General features: G+C 48.2%; 1 protein-coding gene across 25 annotated transcripts in view; it reads left to right on the top strand.

The window, feature by feature from the left end:
* Window positions 1-24484, top strand: part of DLG2 (discs large MAGUK scaffold protein 2) — a 1130680-nt gene that overhangs the window by 648229 nt on the left and 457967 nt on the right. For all 25 annotated transcript variants that reach the window (XR_013231698.1, XM_077341322.1, XM_077341326.1 and 22 more), the window contains one exon: window positions 6721-6774. Coding sequence is in view for 24 of the 25 variants with exons in the window: in XM_077341322.1 (XP_077197437.1) it covers window positions 6721-6774 (54 nt within the window). In the remaining variant the exon portion in view is untranslated. The remainder of the gene's footprint in view (window positions 1-6720; window positions 6775-24484) is intronic.

The raw sequence follows: 24484 nt of genomic DNA, 5'->3' as shown, positions 1-24484 counted from the left end.
GGTTTGAACCTGCGGCTTTCTGGGGGCAATGCAAGTGCTTTGTCCCTGAGCTGTCCCTCCTGTAGCCAATGGGATACAAATGCCTGTGGTTTGGTAGCAGAGCACCAGCTTTGCATGCAGTTGATTCCAGGTTCTCTCCCCGGGATCTCCATTTGAAGGATCTGGCAGCAGGGGATGTGAAAAATCTCACTGTCCGAGATCCTGGAGAGCCACTGCCAGTCTGTCATGTGGCCCCGTACTACATAACGAGGTTCTTAGGTAGATGACGAAGACGATCTGGGGCCAAGGGACCAAGCCCTATGAAGATAGGTTGAGGGACTTGGGAATGTTCAGCCTGGAGAAAAGGAGGTTGAGAGGGGACATGATAGCCCTCTTTAAGTATTTGAAAGGTTGTCACTTGGAGGAGGGCAGGATGCTGTTTCTGTTGGCTGCAGAGGAGAGGACAAGCAGTAATGGGTTTAAACTTCAAGTACAACGATATAGGCTAGATATCAGGGGAAAAAATTTCACAGTCCGAGTAGTTCAGCAGTGGAATAGGCTGCCTAAGGAGGTGGTGAGCTCCCCCTCACTGGCAGTCTTCAAGCAAAGGTTGGATACACACTTTTCTTGGATGCTTTAGGATGCTCTGGGCTGATCCTGCGTTGAGCAGGGGGTTGGACTAGCTGGCCTGTATGGCCCCTTCCAACTCTATGATTCTGTGATTCTATGATTCTAGGTAAAGCAAACCAAGGTCCCGGAAGCCACCAGGCTCTACTCCTGCTTCCCTGTTTCCCACACACCCACCCCCTCCCCCCTCCTGGCTTGCAGCACAAACACCCACTGTAATTTGCTCCTAGACAATGGAAAGTATCCTTCACAATGCTTGGCACATTATGGCTCTTGAGAGTAGTTCTGGCAGCTTTTAAGCCACTAGCTGTAAAAATGTAGGTTTTGCATCCTTCTAGCTGTCCTGTGAAGATAAAAGCCCTTCTGCCGTGGGAATAGCGTATGATGGGGGAAAGGTGCCTTAGTGGGGGACGGGGGTTACCTTTCTGCATCCGAACACTCGCCAAGCCAGTTAGCAAGAGAATCTCTCATGATCCCTGCAGATCTACCGTCTTGGGCACAATAAACGGCTTTGAATCCTTTTGTACGAAGAATGCCTTAGTTGTCTTGCCTCCTGCGTGAGAGTAGCCTTGGATCGTGACACAGTCTGAGTGAATGATGCTGACTTTGTTGGACCAAGTCTTCTTCAGTGAAAGGACCTCACGTATCAAGATTTGGGGAAGAACGTTCTCTGCTTGAGATGCTGGAGGGACAATGCAGAACTAGATGGATGGGGCCTGCTCTAAGGCACTTTACTATGTTTTCCTTACGGCCATATGCAAATACAGTTTAAGCAAATAAAAAGGTAAAGGTATCCCCTGTGCAAGCACCGGGTCATGTCTGGCCCTCGGGGTGACGCCCTCCAGCGTTTTCATGGCAGACTCAATACGGGGTGGTTTGCCAGTGCCTTCCCCAGTCATTGCCGTTTACCCCCCAGCAAGCTGGGTACTCATTTTACTGACCTCGGAAGGATGGAAGGCTGAGTCGACCTTGAGCCGGCTGCTGGGATTGAACTCCCAGCCTCATGGGCAGAGCTTCAGACAGCATGTCAGCTGCCTTACCACCCTGCACCACAAGTGGCTCGATTGTAGGAGTGGCCAAATTGTATCTTTCCAGATGTCTGTGGACTATAATTCCCATGAATCCCTGCTGGCCAGATGCTGCTGGCAGGGGCTCCTGGGAATTGTAGTCCATGGACATCTGGAGGGCCACAGTTTGACTACCCCTGGGCTAGATAGTCATCTGACAGAAATGCTGATTCTGGGAACTCAGGCAGATGGTGAGTGGGTGGGAAGAAAGGATTAATTAATCAATTAATTAATTATATTTATATATACCTCCCCGGAGGTTCAGGGTGATTTACACAGAACATAGAAACTATACAAGAAACAATCCATAACACAGAAATAACCAGAACATTAATGCTACTAACGGATCAATGTAACAGTTCAAACAGTACGACTCATTGTTAAGGGGGTTGGACTAGATGACCCCGCAGATCCCTTCCGACTCTATGGGAAACATGGCTGTGTACACACCCACCCAGGGCCCCTCTCCTTCCCTTCCCACTCCTGATTGGCTGTGGGGTGGGAGGTCAGGTCAACATGACCATATACGGTCAGATCACCAGGTAAATGTTTAACCGATTTGAAAAAATATATAATAACATAAAGGTAAAGGTAAAGGTATCCCCTGTGCAAGCACCGGGTCATGTCTGACCCTTGGGGTGACGCCCTCTAGCGTTTTCATGGCAGACTCAATACGGGGTGGTTTGCCAGTGCCTTCCCCAGTCATTACCGTTTACCCCCCAGCAAGCTGGGTCCTCATTTTACCGACCTCGGAAGGATGGAAGGCGGAGTCGACCTTGAGCCGGCTGCTGGGATTGAACTCCCAGCCTCATGGGCAGAGCCTTCAGACTGCATGTCTGCTGCCTTACCACTCTGCGCCACAAGAGGCTCGATATAAAAACATAGCTCCCCCCTATTTCGGAAACACTTCCAGGGCTGTCATGAGACCCCAGGATTTCACAAACCCCTGGTTGCGATGGATCATTAGGTCTCTTAAATGTTGCCATTCTCAGAGTCTGCCGACCACGTTCCATTGGAGGGTACAGATTGGGTAGATTAATTTAATGTGAAACATCTCCGCTCCAGTAGCGATATGCAGGCATGCCCTCGATAGGGCTTTGTAGAACTGGAATCGAAGGCACATGACACATTTGCTCACAATCTGCAGTGGCTCTCAGTTGACATTTTCTGTGTCCTTCGGTGGATCACATCCCGGCTTAGCGCTCTGGCACACATCTGAATCACTGCTAATTTCAAGCTGCTACCAAGAAATGTCAGGAAGGGAAGAAATCTGGATGGTAATGGTTGTTTTCTTTTTGGCAGCGTTTCCCCCCCTCGGCGTCACGTAAATGGAGATGCCTGTTTCCCCCAAGATACGAGTGTGTCTAGATTGCAGCTTTATGGATTTGTTGAGAAATTTGCTAAGCAAAATAGGAAAGCCCCGATCACTTAAACATACAAAGCAGGAAAGCAGAAGAAGCCACGCGCTGTGTACTCAATGAAGAAGGGGAGTATTTAGATTTCATAGAATCATAGAGTTGGAAGGTACCTCCTGGGTCATCTAGTCCAACCCCCTGCACTATGCAGGACACTCACATCCCAATCGCTCATCCACTGTCACCTGCCACCCCCTTGAGCCTTCACAGAATCAGCCTCTCCATCAGATGGCTCTCCAGCCTCTGTTTAAAAATCTCCAAAGATGGAGAGCCCACCACCTCCCGAGGAAGCCTGTTCCACTGAGGAACCGCTCTGTCAGGAACTTCTTCCGGATGTTTAGACGGAATTTCTTTTCAATTAATTTCATCCCACTGGTTCTGGTCTGTCCCTCTGGCGCAAGAGAAAACAACTCTGCTTCATCCATTTCGGCGACTTTACCAAAAAAGGTTTTTTATCAGAAAGGAGCATGAGGTTGTTTCCAAGCATTTAGAAAGACAGCGTGGTGTAGTGGTTAATGGAAGCCTCTAATCTGAAGAACTGAGTTGATTCCCCGCTCCTCCCCATGTAGTCAGTTGGGTGACCTTGGGCCAGTCACAGTTCTCTTAGAGCTGTTCTCACTGAGCAGTTCTGTCAGAGCTCTCTCAGCCGCACCTGCCTCACAGGATGTCTTTTGTGGGGAGATGAAGGGAAAAGTGATGGTAAGCTGCTTTGGGACTCCTTTGGGTAGTAAAAGTGGGGTATAAAACCCCAGATCCTCTTCTTCGTTTACCAGGTGAGACCCAAACTCCACAAGATGAGGCTATTCAGATTGTATCCGATGGCTGCCAGATTTATCACTGGGGGACTTACTGTGAGACTGCAGTCGAATTCTTTCAATAAGCAGATGTCATGGAAAGAAAATCCCTTCATTGAAAAGTAAAACGAACTATACATCTCAAAATCCTTGCTAAGACTGATTCCCCATGGTCCTGACTGTCTCCGTATCAAGCTGTTCCGCTCAAGACTTATCCTCAAAAGTCCTCTCTCACACGTCTCACAAAAATAAAAATTTGTCCAGATGAGCCTGCGTTCCAAGGTCAGGGGAACAATGGGTCCCCAAACACCCGCGTGCAACCAGCTGGGTGACCTTGGGCTAGTCACAGCCTTGTTAGAAGCTGTTCTCACAGAGCAGTCCTATCAGAACTCCCTCAGCCCCACCTACTTCACAGGGTGTCTGTTGTGGGGAGAGGAAAGGGAAGGCGATAGCAAGCTACTTTGAGACTCCTTCAGGTAGTGAAAAAATGCTATCAGGAGCTCATGGTAATTGTAGTCCATGGGCATCTGGAGAGTCACAGTTTGGCCACTGCTGGTCTAGAACAGGGGTAGTCAAACTGCGGCCCTCCAGATGTCCATGGACTACAATTCCCAGGAGCCCCTGCCAGCATTCGCTCATGGGAATTGTAGTCCACGGACATCTGGAGGGCCGCAGTTTGACTACCCCTGGTCTAGACAATTCAGCCCTCAGTGATGCACATCGCAGCACTGGGTGTCCTCAGCCTCTTGGGGCCCGGGTGCCCTTTGCACATCCCCTACTCCTCCTACAGCCCTACTATTCAAACCCAAACTCGGCGGGTGCTTCTTGTGGCTTCATAGATTACAATTCAAAGTACGTCTGCGTTGCCCTGACTTGGGGTGATAAAAGAGGCGTTCGGTCCTTTATGAGTTACTCTTCTTCTTTGGAAAAAGCTGACGTGGCCATTTATGCCTGCATGTGCCTCTCATAGTCCATAGGGGACAGACTTCTGGACCGTTCCCCGACAATTCTGTGTGTCCCCCCCCCTTTTGAATCCCGTCTTCCTCCCCACACCCCCCCAATACGCACAAAAGCCAAAAACCACTTCTCTCCCGCTTTGTACGAAAGCTGCCTGCTCTCCTTTTTCTCCCAGCAGTTGGAGTCCAATCTGTCCCTGTGCCTGGCAGCTGTCTTATCTGCAGGGGAGGAAAAGTCTGCATTTGATTCCCATTAATGCAGAAGGAGGAGGGGATGAGCCGCCCTAGGAAGAGGGCTTCAGTCCAGTGGCAGGGGTGGCCGGCACGATGGCGGGATGGAAGCAATGAGGATGAGGATGTAGAGATGCCACCCTCCAGGGGGGACCTGGGGATCCCCTGGAATTGCAGCTCGTCTCCAGACTACATAGATCAGTGGAGGAAATGGAAGTTCTGCAGGGTGGACTTTGTGGCATTGTGCCCCACTGAGGGCCCTGCCTCTCTCAGGCTCCATCCCGATATCTCCCCAGCTGGGAGCTGGGAGCTGGCAGCCCTCACCTCCCCCCCCCCACAGTGCCCGGGGGAGATCTTGCAATCCTGAGAGAAGGTGGAAGAAAATGAGAGGAGAGGCTAGATTTTTAAAGAGACTAGATAGCCATTTGACAGAAGGTGGGCTTGAGTTCAGTGCTTCTCCATCTGGCTGTCTCAACCAGGGTTTCATGAAACTCTGGGGTTTCTTGATGGCCCTGGAATGGTTTCATGAATGGGTACCAGTCACCTTGGTGTAGTGGTGAAGGACAGCGGCTTCTAATCTGGAGAGCCAGCTATGATTCTCCGCACCTCGACATGCAGCAAGCTCGGTGATTTGGGCAAGTCACAGTCAGAGCTGTTCTCACAGAGCAGTTCTCTCAGAGCTGTCACAGCCCCACCTACCTCACAGGGTGTCTGTTGCGGGGAGAGGAAGGGAAGGCGATTGTAAGCCACTTTGAGATTCCTTTGGGTAGAGAAAAGCGGCATATAAGAACAAACTCTTCTTCTTCACTAATCTCAGGGCTCTGTCAGCCTCCCCTCCCTCACAGGGTGTTTGTTGTGGGGAGAGGAAAGGGAAGGCAACTGTAAGATGCTTTGAGACTCCTTCGCATAGTGAATATCAGGGTATAAAAACCCACTCTTCTTCCTCTTGTACTCTATGTTGGTCATGTGGAAAATAAGACAGGGCCTATGAAAAGCTTGACACAGAGTGATAAGGCAGCAGACATGCAGTCTGAAAGCTCTGCCCATGAGGCTGGGAGTTCAATCCCAGCAGCCGGCTCAAGGTTGACTCAGCCTTCCATCCTTCCGAGGTCAGTAAAATGAGTACCCAGCTTGCTGGGGGGTAAACGGTAATGACTGGGGAAGGCACTGGCAAACCACCCCGTATTGAGTCTGCCATGAAAACGCTGGAGGGCATCACCCCAAGGGTCCGACATGACCCGGTGCTTGCACAGGGGATACTTTTATGAAAACTTTTATGAAAAGCTTGCATTGTTGAGAGCTCAGTAAGTTTTTGAGAATCATGTGCTGATGAAGCGTAAATGAAACTTGGCTTTACCAGACGCCGATTCTGCCTCTTTAAGCAATGTTAAAAATTAAGAAAAGGCATCCAGCAGACTCTTGGGAACTCTTTATGATTGCGGTTAACAGACCGATTGTTCTTTGGACTGCAATGTCCTTTTGGCCCTGTAACTTTTTGCACCCCCATGTTTCTTCTTGGTTGTGATTGCTAATGCATTTAAACCTTTAAATATATATACATACCTTTGTGCCTGCCATCTTGCAATATGTTTGGACTCGTATTGATTATCCAGTGTTATTAAACATATATATTTCCTGTTTCTTCCTTCAGGCCAGTCCTGCTCCTATAATCGTCAACACAGATACATTGGACACTATCCCCTACGTAAGTCGAAACCATTTCATTACGTTTTCTTCTAAGCACATATGAACATTTTTAACATGTGTATTTTACTGAGGTGGCCTAATTGGGGGTTCCTCTGGAGCATGAAGCTTATCCTTCCCAATGAACCCAAACTTGCTTGTTTCCTTCCTCCCTCCCTCCCTCCATCCCTCCCTTCTTTCTTTCTTTCTTTCTTCCTTCCTTCCTTCCTTCCTTCCTTCCTTCCTTCCTTCCTTCCTTCCTTCCTTCCTTCCTTCCTTTCCTCCTTTCTTTCTTTCTTTCTTTCTTTCTTTCTTTCTTTCTTTCTTTTTCTTTCTTTCTTTCTTTCTTTCTTCCCTCCCTCCCTCCATTCTTCCTTCCTTCCTTCCTTCCTTCCTTCCTTCCTTCCCTCCCTCCCTCCCTCCCTCCCTCCCGCCTTTCTTTCTTTCTTTCTTTCTTTCTTTCTTTCTTTCTTTCTTTCTTTCTTTCTTTCTTTCTTTCTTTCCCGGGACAGCTCCTCCTCCCCAGCCTCAACCAAAAGCCTGGCGAAAGAGCTCCTTCTTACAGGCCCTGCGGAACGTTTTCTATCTCTTATTTATTGTTTGCTATGGCACGTCTCTCTCTAGCAACCCTAGACTGGCTTGCTGGTCTCCCATCCAAGTACTAAACATGGTAGACCCTGCTGAACTCCCAAGATCAGATGAGCCTGGGCTGTCCACATTGGGGCAGCACGTAAATACAAAGGACCGAATGGTCCTTGAAATGGGAAGAGCCTCCTCAGGCTCAAGAAGGGAACGTTGGGGGACGTGCCAAATTCCGCACCATCCCTCTTTAATTAAGCCAGCTGGCCAGCTGCTCAGCTCATTGCCTTGTGCGGTTGCACAATCTGACCCACACAAGTGTGTTCTGAATAGTAACGTGTCATCTGTCGGTTCTGTGCCCACACTCGTCTCCTTCCATTCTGTTGCGAGAGTCCTGTACATTCAGCGGTGGCTGACTTCCATTTTGTGGGTCAACGGCTTGGTGAGGAGGCAGAAAGAGCTCTCTTGGGGTTCTGAGAGGAACCCACAAACCCAAGGAAGTCTGTGTATAAGATAAAGAAGGTGGAGAAAGAAGTATTTATCCCTCTTTATCTCAATGCAAGGACTCGGGGACATTCCATTAAATTAATGAGCTTTCGGCTCAGGACAGGTAAAAGCAGGGGGAGTCAAACTGGGGCCATGGACTACAATTCCCATGAGCCCCTGCTGCAGTTTGACTACCCCTGGGTAAAAGGCATCACTTCTTCACCCAAAGAGTCATGAATAGGAGGAACGCAGTGCTGCAGGAAGGAGTGGAGACTTCGAGCACAAACAATTTCAAGAGAGGATTAGAGCCACAAGGGTGTAGAGCAGGGTTAGTCAAACAGCGGCCCTCCAGATGTCCATGGACTCCAATTCCCAGGAGCCCCTGCCAGCATTTGCTGGCAGGGGGCTCCTGGGAATTGGAGTCCATGGACATCTGGAGGGCCGCAGTTTGACTACCCCTGGTATAGAGGGAGCACTCTGCCTGGGACAGCAATGCTGCATATTTTGGGTGCTTGGAGGGCTACAGTGGGAGAGCATCTGCAGTTCTGGCCCTGCTAATGGGTCTCCTGATATGCCCTGGGTTTGGACACTGTGTGCCACAGACTGTTGATCTGCATGAAGAAGCAGAAAGGAGAAGAAGAAGAGTTGGTTTTTACATGCCGCTTTTCACTGCCTGAAGGAGTCTCAATGCAGCTTCCAATCACCTTCCCTTCCTCTCCAAACAACAAGCACCTAGTAAGGTAGACGAGGCTGAGAGATCCTTGATGTTACTGCTCTGTGAGAACCGCACTATCAGGGCTGCGAGGAGCCGAAGGTCACCCAGCTGGCTGCATGGGGAGGAGCGGGGAATCAAACCCGGTTTTGCCAGATTAGAAGCCGCTGCTCTTAACGACTACACCAAGCCGTGCGTTCAGACAAAGAGAAAACACAAATAGGAAATCCAAAACAATACTGCACTCTTGGCTACTTTTTAACACAGTAATTTTTCCCCACATGGATTCAGAACTTAAAAGAGCTTATCAAAAGGTGCACCAGTTTACACATTTCCTTAGTGACAAGACTACTGAAAATAAATATGCAAAATGTGTCTCAATGGACAATAAATTTTATCATATAACTACAATTATTCATGCAACATCATTTCCTTTTAACTTATTCTAATGTTCATATAATAGTCCTTTTATGCAGAATCATAAAATTGATCTTAGACACTCTATAAAATTAAATAATAATACTAAGAGTTGGTTCTTATATGCTGCTTTTCTCTACCCGAAGGAGGCTCAAAGCGGCTTACAATCTCCTTCCCTTTCCTCTCCCCACAACAGACACCCTGTGAGGCTGAGAGAGCCCTGATATCACTGCCCGGTCAGAACAGTTTTATCAGTGCCGTGGCGAGCCTAAGGTCACCCAGCTGGTTGCATGTGGAGGAGCGCAGAATCGAACCTGGCATGCCAGATTAGAAGTCCGCACTCCTAACCACTACAACCAAACTGGCTCTCTAGCCAGTTTTACCTCTAACATATAGGTGAAAGACAAAGTAAACAGATGTGGAACAGGCTTCCTCAGGAGGTGGTGATCTTTGGAAATTTTTAAACAGAGGCTGATTCTGTGAAGGTTCAAGGGGGTGGCAGGTGACAGTGGATGAGTGATAGGGTTGTGGGTGTCCTGCATAGTGCAGGGGGTTGGACTAGATGACCCAGGAGGTCCCTTCCAACTCTGTGATTCTATGATTCTATGTATCCCAAGCATCTTAAATAATAATTTCACGAGCAAAAACATTACTCACTGAGCACAATGGGTTTCCAAACACCTCTTGCGAGGAAATTCAAAAGTAAAGGATTTCTTATGCAGGGACCCAGCTTACAGTTGAACTCAGCTGGATCGTAGCCTGTGGTCCTCCGATTAGCATCACAATCTGCCCCATATAAAAATCAGCTACAAATTAGCCTATTCAAATTTAAAGATCCAGTGGTGCTAAATAAGCTACAAGAAAATCAAATGAAGAATTCAGCCCCTTGGGGTAAAGTGTTTGTAACCTAAAAATCAAGTCAGCTTCTCATTGCAATAATTTTTTTAGATAGGCCTATCTTTTGGTTTTTAATAGGACCTATCTGTTGTAGCCCAAAAAACTGAGAATCTTCTATTGTATGTTTCTTTCCAGAAAAGTGTTCTGTTAAAGGAGACTCACTGGTATTTTTTTATACTAGACCCGTTCTCCATAATTCAATTCCGGCTTGAGTGAGGTGATCTGAAAAGTATAATCTGTTTGTTCTTGGGAAGATATCCTTGGAGAATGTTAAAGGCCAAATCAACAATTAACCGCTATTGTGCTTGGCTACGTAGCATTCTTGATTTATGCTTGGAATTTACATAATTACACCCAATGTTTATTTATTTGTTCCGTATATTTTTACCCTGATCTTCTCCCCATGGGGATCCCAAAGCAGCTTTCCAAAATAAAACCAATTGGCACGAACACAGTATGAAAAACAAGCAAAAGTCACCATAAGGGGATGATTCATAGTTGGTGTTCACCAGGTGTATCCATCTGGCTAAAGCCATGGGCTGTGTTTCTTGGGTTATGGGCTCAGAATCATAAAATCATAGAATCATAGAATAATAGCGTTGGAAGGGATCTCATGGGTCATCTAGTCCAATCCCCTGCACTATGCAGGACACTCACATCCCAATCGCTCATCTACTGTAACCTGCCACCCCTTTGCCTTCACAGAATCAGCCTCTCGGTCAGATGGCTATCTAGCCTCTGTTTAAAAATTTCCAAAGATGGAGAACCCAGCACCTCCTGAGGAAGCCTGTTCCACTGAGAAACCACTCTAACTGTCAGGAACTTCTTCCAAATGTTTAGATGGAATTTCTTTTGAATTAATTTCATCCCATTCGTTCTGGTCTGTCTCTCTGGGGCAAGAGAGAACAATTCTGCTCCATCCTCCATATGGCAGCCTTTTAAATACCTGAAGATGGTTATCAGATCCCTTCTCAGTCGTCTCCTCTCTAGGCTAAACAGACCAAGCTCCCCCAGCCTTTCTTCATATGTCTTGGTCTCCAAACCCCTCACCATCTTTGTTGCTCTCCTCTGCACACGTTTCAGTTTGTTAACATCCCTCTTCAATTGGGGTGCACAAAACTGAACACAGGACTCCAAGGGAGGCCAAACCAGAGCAGAGTAAAGTGGTACCATCATTTCCTGTGATCTGGACATGATACTCTGTTTGATACAGCCCCAAATCCCATTTGCCTTTTTAGCCACTGACTCACACTGCTGACTCATGTTCAGTGTATGGTAGCAGTGACCATGTGCTTTTGGAATTTTCAATTGTGAGAAAGAGAAAATCTTTACGTAGTTGTACTTATAGACTGGACTTCAGGAAAGCTGATTTTCACAGACTTAAAGGTACGTTGCGTAGAGTTCCATGGTCAGAAAGACTTAAAGAGATGGGAGTCCAAGAGGGCTGGGAGTTTCTTAAAAGGGAAATACTGAAGGCTCAATCACAAACAATTCCCTTGAGAAGAAAAGATGGAAGGAGCCTAAGGAAGACACGTGGACTCCATAAGCAGTTGTCAAAAGATTTGAGGAATAAAAAAGAGTCATATAGGAAATGGAAGGAAGGCCTTATTACCAAGGATGAGTATAAACAAATAATCAATCATTGTAGGGAGACTGTTAGAAAAACTAAAGCTCAACATGAGCTTAGGCTAGCAAGAAATGCCAAACATAGCAAAAAAAGGCTTCTTTAGTTATATTTCAAGCAAGAAAAAGAATAGGGACACTATCGGACCACTGCGAGGACAAGAAAGTGAAATTATAACAGATGATGAAGAGAGGGTTGAACTGCTTAACTCCTATTTCTCCTCGGTCTTCTCTTGTGAGGGAAACAGTGCTCAAGGTGGAAAAAGCATAAAGAACCCATAAAAACAAAGAACCCATAGAATCTTGTCCTTTAGCTCAGGGGTAGTCAAGCTGTGGTCCTCCAGATGTCCATGGACTACAATTCCCATGAGGCCCTGCCAGCATTTTCTGGCAGGGGCTCATGGGGATTGTAGTCCATGGGCATCTGGAGGACCACAGCTTGACTACCCCTGCTGTAGCTCACATCTAAGGATGCATGACTCCAGGCAAGCATAGGCTCTGACTACCTGGAGTAGAAACAATCAGAAATTGAGTTGCACACCTCCAGGTGATGTCCTTTACACCAAGTATGTAGGGCTGCCAACACGGGGTTGGAAATTCCTGGAAATGTGAGGGTAGAGCGTGGGGATGGCGATGTTTGAGGAGGAGGAGAGAGACCTCAGCAGGGCAGCCAGCTGGGTGACCTTGGGCTCGCCACGGCACTGAGAAAGCTGTTCTGACCAAGCAGGAATCTCAGGGCTCTCTCAGCCTCACCCACCTCACAGGGTGTCTGTTGTGGGGAGAGGAAAGGGAAGGCGAATGGAAGCTGCTTTGAGACTCCTTCAGGCAGAGAGAAATGGCATGTAAGGACCAACCTTCTTCTTCTTCAGTAATCTCAGGGCTCTCTCAGGCTCACCTCCCTCACTGGGTGTCTGTTGTGGGGAAAGGAAAGGGAAGGTGATTTTGAGCTGCTTTGAGACTTCTGCTGGCAGAGAAAAGCAACAAAGAAGAACCAACCTTTCTTCTTCTACTAGCCTGGGGAAGAGAAGATTCAGGTGATCACGTGCTGGCCATTTCAGAATATTTCTGAAAGAATCGGGAATGCCATTGTTCAACCTTTCTACTTGCAGGTCGAATACAAAGTGCCCCAGGCAGGAATACATGACCTCCAGGATGAACGCTTTTAGGAAGGCTGTATTCCCCCCCAGGCTGGTGCATAGATTTTTTTTTTTATGGCATATCTATCCACTGTTCAGTTTTCAGGTTATCCTGGTAGTTCTGCTTTTAACAAATGTCTCATTGAAACATTATACTTCCAGATGTGTTCACACATGCCGGTTTTGCACTGTATAATGGCTTTTCGAAAAGATTCATGGTTGCAACATGGCATGGTTTTTGTAGGGCTTATGAAATAGGGAAACTTGTGGATAAGGCAGCATGCAACACTTAAGTAATTAGAACTCTGCTTCAAAAAGGACGGGGACAAAATGGAGAGGGTCCAAAGGAGAGCGAAGAAGATGATCCAGGGCCTGGGGATGATCCAGGGCCTGTGAGGAAGGGCTGAGAGACTTGAGAATGTTCAGCCTGGAGAAAAGGAGGTGGAGAGGGGACATGATGCCTGTTTCTAAGGATTTGAAAGGTTGTCATTTGGAGGAGGGCAGGGAAGGTAGCAGAGGAGAGGACCCACAGTAATGGGTTTAAACTACATGTAGAATTATAGCTAGATATCAGGGGGGACATTTTTACACTCATAGTAGTTCTGCAGTGGACTCAGCTGCCTAAGGAGGTGGTGAGCACCCCCTCATTGGCGGTCTTCACAGAGACTTATCTTGGATGCTTTAGGCTGATTCTGTCTTGAGCAGGGGATTGGACTAGATGGCCCTGATTCCCTCTCCCCGCCCTCCCGCAGTAAGAAGCTTCCCGGGCCACAAGCTTGCGGCCTGGGAAGTTTTTTACTGCGGGGGGGGGGGCGGGGAAAGGGAGCCGCGGCCCGCAGGTTGGGGACCACTGTTTTAGGGGATTGTTAGATTCGGTATATATTTTCTGCCCCGGCATCTTTTCTGGTTTTTTTTTCTTTTTTCAGGCTTTTGTCTCGTGTTTAAGGGATTTTTTTGCCTGTTTTTAAGGGGTTTTATGGGGGGGTTAGTCAAACATTGTAATCCGCCTCAAGCCCTCGGGGAGAGGTGGGCAATAAATTTAAATAATAACATAACATAACATAATATAATATAGCGCATCTACGACATCTTACATTCATCATAGAATCACAGAATCACAGAATCCTAGAGTTGGAAGGGGCCATACAGGCCATCTAGTCCAAACCCCTGCTCAACGCAGGATCAGTCCAAAGCATCATCTCATTAAATTAAGCTTACAGCCCACAAGTACCCCCAAGATCTCATTCACATGCCCTGCGACCCAGAAGTATATCTCCCATCCATTATGTATGCTTCTCATTTTCGTGAGAAAGATTTCCTCTAGGTTGCCCGCAATATTCTGCTTCAATCAGACTCCTGCTTAAAATTCAGGGGCCAGGCTAGCTTGGGCCTCTGTTCCCTAAACATTTCTCCAGGCTGCCAGAGTTGTGAAGTTTCTACAAAAAGAAGACTTCTCTTCCGGGGCAGGGCGCTTATGAATCCGTCTCCCAAGGCCTCATTCCCTAGCTTGGATGGGGAATGAGTTTCTCCCGTTGGCTCGCCTGGCAAGAGCCACAAGGGTACACAGAAGGGGCAGAGGGGGCATACCGCGCCTGGAGAAGTTAATTGGCTGAAAGGAAATCTGTGTGCTGGCCTTAAAAAAAAAATAATTAGCCCCCCCGGGGGGACATGAGTCAGTGATGTTTTGCGCTTTTAGGAAATGGCCTACATAGGAAGGAAACGGAAATTCTTCCAAGCAGCATTGGGCAGTCAAGAACTTTTATTTTCCAGCAGGGTCATTTGGAATATAGCAGAAGTTTGATTTCAGACACTCAGAACGATGAGGGTTACCAGGAGCAGAAGGGAGGCCCAGACTAGGCTTGAGCACTTCAGCATGCTCCAGCCCCAAACAGTTATCACTGTGATGCGGGGGGGGGCAGTGCTGGCGGCAGTGCGCCCACATGCCAACTGGTGCACCACCACTGCCACCCTTCTTCCCCGCGCTGCATCGCTAGCCGCTTTGGGCTGGAATGGCCGCCGAAGCAGCTGAAGTTTCCTGAATTATGCAAGGGCTTGGACTAGTTGACTCCGGAAGACCATCCCTGTTCAGCATGTGCATAAGTTGGCCGCAACTTGGCAGAACGTTCCGCACAAAGCTACTGACATGTTTAAATGTTTCCTGCCCCATTGGTCCGTGCACAATCCAGAAAGGACCGACCAATCTGATCCCAAACAGATAAGCTGTCATTGTTGGGTCAGTCCCTCTGGTTGGTTCGTACCAAAATTACTGCGCTCCTTCCGTTCTTGGTTTGGGATACTGAAATTCCAGTCTGCTTTTGGGGAGCTCTCCAAGGTCCTGAATAACTTGGCCTTCTGCTATCTGAATCTCGTTCCAGGAACCGGTCTCTTCTTGCCTGTTCCTTTGCTATCATAGGGCAACCCCCTGGACTCCCATGGGGGTCTGTCTCCTTGGCTTCCTGAGCAGATCATTTCCTCCTGGAGGTTGACTTGACTGGGAGGAAAATGCATCTCAAAGGTACAGGGATGTGGTTCCAGAAGCTCCTTACAAGTCAGAATCCACAGTTCAATTGTTGGGTTTGCTTCTTTTCCTGGGACTAGCATTCAATCAATCCAGCTCCCAGTGAGACATATACAAATCTCACTCGGGGAGAGAACCAACCTGGTGGAGTGGCTAATCTGGAAAACCACTCCTCAGGCAGCCAGCTGAGTGAATCCACTTGATCCCCACCCCTAATCCTGAAAAATCGGTCAGCCAGAGAGATTGGCTGACCTGAGGTTGACTGTTGAGCTTCATAGCTGTCATGATTTGAACCTGGGTCTCTTTCGGTCCTTTTTCATCACTCTAGCGACTATACTGCAACAGTACACAAGTCCTTCTTAGCATTTCTGTAAATTCCCTAGAATTCCCTAGTCCAAGCTATTCTTAGCTTAAGAAAGTGGTTAAGAGCAATGGCCTATAATATAGAGAACTGGGTTTGATCCCTCACTCCTCCACATTCAGCCAGCTGGGTGACGCTGGGCCAGTCACAGTTCTCTCAGAGCTCTCTCAGCGTCACCTACCTCTCAGGGTGTCTGTTGTGGAGAGAGGAGGAGAAGGTGATTGCAAGCCACTCTGAGACTCCTTCTAATCTGGAGAGCTGTGTTTGATCCCCCACTCCTCCACATTCAGCCAGCTGGGTGACCCTGGGCCAGTCACAGTTCTCTCAGAGCTCTCTCAACCTCGCCTACCTCTCAGGGTGTCTGTTGTGGAGAGAGGAGGAGAAGGTGATTGCAAGCCACTCTGAGGCTCCTTCTAATCTGGAGAACTGGTTTTGATCCCCCACTCCTCTCCATTCAGCCCGCTGGGTGACCTTGGGCCAGTTACGGTTCTCTCAGAGCTCTCTCTCTCAGCCTTACATTACAGGCTGTCTTTTGTGGAGAGAGGAAAGGACTGTGAATGGTTACGAACTCCCAGCTCTTTTTCTTCTTTCACTTAAATGACAGTGTGCGAAGGGTTGGGGGAAAAAATTGGTGTGATTACATATGGGATTATAACAGGGTTAAAATATGCATGTCTCTTTGCAGGGTCTTTGCTGTCTGTCCTGCCGAAGCAGAGATTGTAGTCTCAAGCCCCCTTCCCTTTAATTCCCATTTTGCATAACGGAGGGGTTTGTTGAGCACAAGACTGAGATGCATCTGGCCCCAGAAGGGAGGCTAGTAATCTGTGCTCCATCAAACGGGGCACGTCTTCTTGTCAAAAGCAACTCAATCTCTCCTCGGGCAGCGCAAATTAACTTTGTCCTCGTGAATCCTTGATCCGATCATTTTCTCCAGGAGGCCGGCTTGATTGGGGGGTGAACGTGATCCTGGGCAGGCTCCACAAAGGTAATTTTCATGCCTCACAGAGACGGCCCAGAATAAGAAACCAGCACTGAAGTCTAACTGTTTGTTTCCCCCTTTGGCTTAAGACACTCTTCCTGATCCCTGAGGATTAATGGACTGAAATCTGCATGTGTCTTGACAGCAAAGCCTCCTGCGCTACAATTTTCTGCTGGCTTTTCTTCCCTAGTCACAGCAATCATTATACCGCTAGGTAGCAATCTGGCTCCCTGCATGTGCAAAGGGCAGAGTGCTTCCCATCTGGTTTTGCTTATCATTTTAGAAGGAGGAGAAGAAGAAGAGTTGGTTTTTATTTGCTGCTTTTCTCTACCAGGAGGAGTCTCAAAGCGGCTTACAGTCGCCTTCCCTTTCCTCTCCCCACAACAGAGACCCTGTGAGGGAGGGGAGGCTGAGAGAGCCCTGAGATTACTGCAGAAGAAGAAGAGTTGGTTCTTAGATGCCGCTTTTCTCTATCAGGAGGAGTCTCAAAGCGGCTTACATTTGCCTTCCCTTTTCTCTCCCCACAACAGACACCCTGTGAGGTGGGTGAGGCTGAGAGAGCCCTGAGATTACTGCAGAAGAAGAAGAGTTGGTTCTTAGATGCCGCTTTTCTCTAACCGAAGGAATTTCAAAGTGGCTTATGTTTGCCTTCCCTTTTACTCTCCCCACAACAGACAGGGAAGGAGATTGGGAGCCACTTTCAGACTCCTTCAGGTAGAGAAAAGCAGCATATAAGAGTCAACTCTTCTTCTTCAATAATCTCAAGGCTTTCTCAGCCTCCCCTCCCTCACAGGATGTCTGTTGTGGGGAGAGGAAAGGGAAGGCGAATGTAAGCCACTTTGAGACTCCTTCGGGTAGAGAAAAGCAGCATATAAGAACCAACTCTTCTTCTTCTTCAGGAATATCAGGGCTCTCTCAGCCTCACCCGCCTCACAGGGTGTCTTCTTCTTCTTCTTAAACGTCACACCACTCGATGCTAGGTGTTGCTCGGGTAGCCATTGCACATGGCCTTTCATTTCCTTTCGGCCTCTTAGCGCAGATGGTGATGCTCAGGGTGGCTGGTCCTAGCATCAGAGAATGCTTGCTGACAGTCCCAAGGCATACAAGAAGAGATTATGCCAGGAATGCACACAACAAACACACAAAAAGGAATCACCAAGGCTATTTTGTGCGGTAATATCCACTTGTATGTTTAATATTAGCACTCATTCAAGAGTCAAGCAGAATGGGGTCCTGGGTTAAGTTACCCGATTCCTGCCTGTCTTCATCAGTGGTCGCTGTTCAATATTCTAAATCACTAATAATATTGCATATCACATTGGCTGATGCTCATCACAGCATGGAGTGCATTCGCAAAGTTAACCTAGAACCCCGTTCTGGTTGACTCGTGAATGTGTGCAAATATTAAACATACAAATGCACAACAGAGCCTTGGTGAATCCTGTTCATATTGAGAGGGGATCTGATCACCATCTTCCAGTATTTAAAAGGCTGCCATATGGAGGATGGAGCAGAGTTGTTCTCTCTTGCCCCGGAGGGACGTACCAGGACCAATAGAATGAAATTAATTCAAAAGAAATTCTGTCTAAACCTCCGGAAGAAGTTCCTGACAGTTAGAGCGGTTCCTCAGTGGAACAGGCTTCCTCGGGAGGTGGTGGGTTCTCCATCTTTGGAGATTTTTAAGCAGAGGCTGGAGAGCCATCTGACGGAGAGGCTGATTCTGTGAAGGCTCAAGGGGGTGGCAGGTTAAAGGATGAGTGATAGAGTTGTGAGTGTCCTGCATAGTTCAGGGGGTTGGGGGTACCTTCCAACTCTATGATTCTATGAATCCACAGTTCGTGTATTTGATAAGGAATGCACACAGCAACAGGCATGACATGTTTCTTGCTGGTGAAGGGGAGGTTGTCTGATTGTGTAGGGTGGTTCCATTTTGAGCCTCTACTTGGGTGGGGTTTTTGCAGACACCCGGGTCATCTTGTTCTTTGCAGTCTACTCTCTGATGTTTCGTCGGCGCGCTGGGCCTCTGTGGATGCTCTCGCACCCTCCTAATCAGGGGCATAACCCTTATCACAAAAACACATGCCAATGAGAACATTTTTACTCTCCGCAAGAACATGCAAGTTATTTTGCAACGAAGTTCTTAATATCGTTTTGGAAAATACGGCATTCATCTGCTCTTTAGTGAATGGACCGCTTGGCTTAGAACTGTGGCTTAGAACTTGGCTTAGAACATTAAGCGGAACTGCATCACAACCACACAAAATGTCCTTTTTATTCAGTCTCAGATAAAGGATCAGATGGTTGGCTCTGATTGAGCAGAGCCGAGTTGGGTCCCCCCCCCCCCCAGAGAACAAGCAGTTCCCAAATACATATCTGGTAAGGTTGAAAGTCGTGTTTTGGGAACGGAATGAACTGGTCTTTTGGGAAATCTATTTTAAAATATAAGCATTGGATTTATCCGCCCTGTTACATAGAATCATAGAAACATAGAGTGGGAGGGGGCCATCCAGGCCATCCAGTCCAACCCCCTGCTCAAGGCAGGATCAGCTTAAAGCAGCCATGAGAAGGATCTGTAGAGTCGCTGCTTAAAGATCAACAGTGAGGGGAAATCCCCCCCCCCCCGGTTATCTAGCCAGTACTGTTCAACACGTAGTTTAAAGCCAGCTTGGTATAGTGGTTAAGAGTGATGGCCTGTAATCTGGTAAAATGGGTTTGATTCCCTTTTCCTCCACATCCCTCCAGCTGGGCAACCTTGGGCCAGTCACAGTCCTGTTAGATCTGTCTTCACAAAGCAGTTCTGTCGGAACTCCCTCAGGCTGACTTACCTCATGGGATGACTGTTGTGGAGAGAGAAAGGGAAGGCAATTGTAAGCTGCTTTGAGACTCCTGGTAGAGAAAAGTGCCATATAAGAACAAACTCTTCTTCTTCTTCTAACTCTGAATATTACGTTCTTCTTCTTCTTCTTCTTCTTCTTCTTCTTCTTCTTCTTCTTCTTCTTCTTCTTCTTCTTCTTCTTAATTACTGTGGGTCCTCTCCTCTGCTTCCAACAGGAACCTTCCCCTGCCCTCCTCCAAGTGACAACCTTTCAGATACTTCAAAAGAGCAACCTTCTTTGTCTCTTCTCCAGGCTGAACATTTCTAAGTCCCTCAGCCTTTCCTCATGGGGCTTTGTCCTCAGGCCCCGGATCATCCTTGTCGCTCTCCTCTGCACCATTTTGCCCGCATGGTGCTTTCCCTCACCCAAAATCCACCATCCTGGGTTCTATGCCCTGCCAATGTTTCATTCCACAGAAATTATAGCAAATGCACAACTTCCCCAATGCCTCCTGGACCCTACACTCATGTGGCCTCACCCTCTGTCTCCCTCCTGGACCCTCTCCTACTCAAACACAGTAGCTATACCACCTCCTCCAAGTCCCACCACATACCTGACATCTGGGCTGGCTTTGAAAGCAAAGCTAAATCACTCATGTGTGTCTTTTTCCAAGAGCTGACCAAAGACACATGTTTGCCTGGGACCAGGACCCAGGTGTCTTCTTTCGGCTGTAAAGGTGTCTTTACAGGTGTCTTTACCAGGACCCAGGTGTCTTCTTTCAGCTGCAGGTGTCTGCTTTGGGCCGATCCTGCGTTGAGGAGGGGGTTGGACTAGATGGCCTGGATGGCCCATTCCAACTCTATGATTCTATGATTCTATGGTGCAGGGTGATCCTCCATTGAGCATGGGGGAGGACTAGATGGCCTGTATGGCCCCTTCCAACTCTATGATTCTATGATTCTATGGTGCAGGGTGATCCTCCATTGAGCATGGGGGAGGACTAGATGGCCTGTGTGGCCCCTTCCAACTCTATGATTCTATGATTCTAAACCTGAATGCCTGTTACTGCAGTTCATGAGCATTCTGACTTCCAGCTTTCTCCTCGCTTTGTCAATCACAGCCTGGGGGCGGAAGCCACCCCCTCTCATTTCCCAACCAAACTTGGTGGAGGGGACCGACATGACGGAAAATGATTTATACTGCGGACGTCCCTCTTTGATGGGCGGAAGATTTACAACTCAGAACATAGCTGAGGGGTAGTTAATTGGATTAAGGATTCCTCCGCACAAGACAGGAGGAAGAGGGGAAGAGGCAGTTCGGTTTGGGGAAATAATTCTTATGAAGCTCGGCAAATTCTCCTAACAGCTTGGGGAGGGAATCAGTGGGCACAGTGATAAGAGGGAGAGTGGCCTGCCTTCTAGGCTGGTAGGAGGTGGTGGGTTCCTGACAGCAGTGCCACTTGCTCTGAATTTTCTTGTCCTTGGGAAAGTTGGAGAGTGATGAAGCTGGGGAGGAATGTTGCTTCTGGGTGACGCTCTAGGAACCCCCAAATCTCTGTGGTCTTTACCATAGAGGTTACAGTGATTCCTAGAGCATCACTAGGAAGTGGCTTCACTTCCAGGTTCTGATGCAATTTTACCCCATCTTCACACACACATCGTGTTTAAGAGCAGCAGCTTCCTATCTGGAGAACCGAGTTGGATTCCCCGCTCCCCCACATGCAGCCAGCTGTGTGACCTTCAGCCAGTCACAGTTGTCTCAGAGCTCTCAGCCTCACCTGCCTCATAGAATCATAGAGTTGGAAGGGACCTCCTGGTCATCTAGTCCAACCCCCTGCACTATGCCGGACACTCACAACCCTATCACCCATCCATTGTCACCTGCCATCCCCTTTAATCTTCACAGAATCAGCCTCTCCAGCCTCTGTTTAAAAATCTCCAAAGATCCCCACCACCTCCCGAGGAAGCCTGTTCCACTGAGAAACCACTCTCACTGTCAGGAACTTCTTCTGGAGGTTGAGTCGGAATTTCTTTTGAATTAATTTAGTCCCATTGGTTCTGGTCTGTCCCTCCAGGGCAAGAGAGAACAATTCTGCTCCATCCTCCACATGGCAGCCTTTTAAATACTTGAAGATGGTTATCAGATCCCCTCTCAGTCATCTCTCCAGGCTAAACAGAAATCACAGGGTTCCTGTTGTGGGGAGAAAAAGGGAAGGCAATTGTAAGCCTCTTTGAGACTCCTTCTAGTAGTGAAAAGCGTACTATAAAAAGCCGAGCTCTTCATTCTGCCTGAGCCATTATTTGATTTATTTTATTTATTAGTCTTCTAGACTACCCTTCCTGCAAGCAGGCTCAGGGCTATTCACAACTTATTTCCAATGTGACACCATAAAAAATCACAATTAAACCCATAATAAAACCACACGATTCTCCGCTTCTTATCTGTCTATCCATCTGCCACTTTCTGCATTACCTCTTTATAGTCAGGGGGGCGGCAGGAATAACCTGGAGGTGAACAAGAGGAGACCTATTGTTCTTATTGGCTTTCCACTGGCTTTTATTGGCTTTTCACTGGAGAAGCCAGGGATTGAACTGGGGACCTCCTGCACGCCAGCCAGATCCTCTGCTGCTAAATCCAAGCCAGTGGATGCGGGATTCCTCGGTGAGTGGAGGAATGGCTTCCTGTCCCCACCCACAAGCAACAGTTCTGGTTGGGCCTTCTTCCAGAATTAGTGAGAAGGCTCTAACAACCGGTAAAGAAGCCAGGGTCCAGCTTGGACTTGGCATTCATTCAACGTCCACGCTAAATAGCCAGCGGGTGCCTTTTATTCACCGGAAAAGATTGCTGACTCTTGAAATTCTCCATCCCTCAGTTTTGCTGCATTGATAATACACCTGCAGGGAAGCAGAGGAAATCCTCACGGAGCAAGGTTAGGCAAGCCGGAGGCCGAGATCAGACTTTTCATCGGCCGTAATGATCTAAAAGAAACAGAACAGTCGTGGGAAGGCTAAAATGAGAGCGAGAAAGAGAGGGGAGATTGTATTGCTGGGGGACACCCGTAACCTTGGAATAGCTGTGTGTTGCTGGATGTTTGTCAAGGACTTTTTAAAAGATGTTCGAGAGACAGAAAGGCAGAGAGAAAAACAGAGAGAGAGACAGAGAGAGACAGAGAGAGAAAGAGAAAGAGAGAGAGACAGAAATGTCTACAAAATGAGAAGGGTTTTCGTACTGACATAAGCGTGATCTGAGGCATGTGTGTTCCGCTTTCCCTGGCTGCAAACCAGGCTAAATTCTGGTTTACAAATTAAGTCAGGTGAAAAGAAGAGAAGAAGAAGAGCTGGTTTTTCTGCCCCATGCAGGCCATCCAGTCCCACCCCCCCTGCTCAGTGGAGGATCAGCCTCAAGCATCCAGGAGAAGGATCTGCCCAGCCGCTGCTTGAAGATGGCCAGTGAGGGGGAGCTCCCCACCTCCTTAGGCAGCCCATTCCACTGCTGAACTAGACTTCTAGAATCCTAGAGTGGGAAGTGTCCATAGAGGCCATCTAGTCCCACCCCCTGCTCAGTGCAGGATCAGCCTCAAGCATCCAGGAGAAGGATCTGCCCAGCCGCTGCTTGAAGACCACCAGTGAGGGGGAGCTCCCCACCTCCTTAGGCAGCCCTTTGCATGGCTGAACTAGACTTCTAGAATTCTAGAGTGGGAAGGGTCCATAGAGGCCATCTAGTCCCACCCCCTGCTCAGTGCAGGATCAGCCTCAAGCATCCAGGTGAAGGATCTGTCCAGCCGCTGCTTGAAGACAGCCAGGGAGGGGGAGCTTAGGCAGCCCATTCCATTGCTGAACTACTCTTTGAATCCCCCCCCCCATATCTAGCCAGTACCTTCCTCCACATATTTTAAAGCCATTACTGTGGGTCCCCTCCTCTGCTGCCAACAGGATGCGCTCCCTGCCCTCCTGCAAGTGACAACCACTCAAATACTTGAAGAGAGCCATCATGCCCCCTCTCCACCTCCTCTGGACTGAACATCCCCAAGTCCCTCAGCCTTTCCTCATAGGGATTGGTCCCCAGGCCCCGGATCATCGCTCTCCTCTGTACTTTCTCTATTTTGTCAATGTCCTTCCTCACCCCACAACAGACACCCTGTGAGGTAGACGAGGCTGAGATAGCTTTGACTGGTCCAAGGTCACCCAGCTGGCTGCATGTAGAGGAGAAGTGGGGAATCAAACCCCATTCTCCTGATCAGAGGCCGCCACTCTTAACCACGACGCCAAGGACAAATTTCAGACAATCCCGAGACAATCGAGGGTTGTATATCTTCGTACAACATTGCTTCCTTGGCTTATTTCTCCCTGTGTTAGTTTCCTTGGGTTTCTAGATTCTTTGTTTCCCAAAGTTCTAGACATCCACACTGCTGGTTGTGAATAGTAGGGTATAAAAACCAGCTCTTCTGTGACAACTGTAATCCAATAATACCCTCAGTGGTTTGTCCAGGTCAACAACCGACAAGGTTACCTCTGGGCAGCCGGGAAGTGGTCTGTATCATCTCCTCCTAGAAAGAGCGAGCAAGAAGGACGTAGGAGAGAGGAACCTCTTGAGAACACCAGCTAAGGACTAGTGCACTGCCACTGATATTAGGTTTCATGCGCCAGTGCGGTGCTAAAGCAAGCAATCGCTCACATATCTATTCAGTCCAGGCTGTCGGCCTTAAGCTGCTTATTCAAATGCAGTCCCCGCTGACTTCATTCAGACTGCTGAAGCGCAAATGCTTTGAGAGCTACTGCCTTCTTTTGCTTTTGGAGGGAGTGGGGGAAATAACGTGTGCATGTTTCCCATTGGACATCGTCTCGTGGAGGGCTGGACACCAGCTTGCTGGCAATCGCGGTTGGACTTGGGTTGGTTTGTTGAGATAATGACCTGTTGAGATATTTGCACCCAAGGGCACGGGAAGTATATAAATTCAATTTTAAAGAAATAAAATTAATGAACCTGCTTTTCTCTTCGGCCGGGCGTTGGAGTAGATGACCTGTGTGGTCCTTCCTGATTCTATGATGCTATGATCTTCATGGCTCCCCGTGATGCCCCCTGCCTAGGATTGAACCGGGGACCTCCTGCACAACACAAACCCTAGGAGGAGGGGGAGGTGCCGTGACTCAGTGGTCGAGTTTCTTCTTGTCGTGTGGGGGCGGGGCAGTTCAGTCCGAAGCAGGTGAA

The sequence above is a fragment of the Paroedura picta genome, chromosome 6 (assembly GCF_049243985.1).
Source record: "Paroedura picta isolate Pp20150507F chromosome 6, Ppicta_v3.0, whole genome shotgun sequence".
NCBI lineage: Eukaryota > Metazoa > Chordata > Lepidosauria > Squamata > Gekkonidae > Paroedura > Paroedura picta.
The sequence above is the reverse complement of the archived record's forward strand: the minus strand, read 5'-3'. Positions and strand labels throughout refer to the sequence as shown.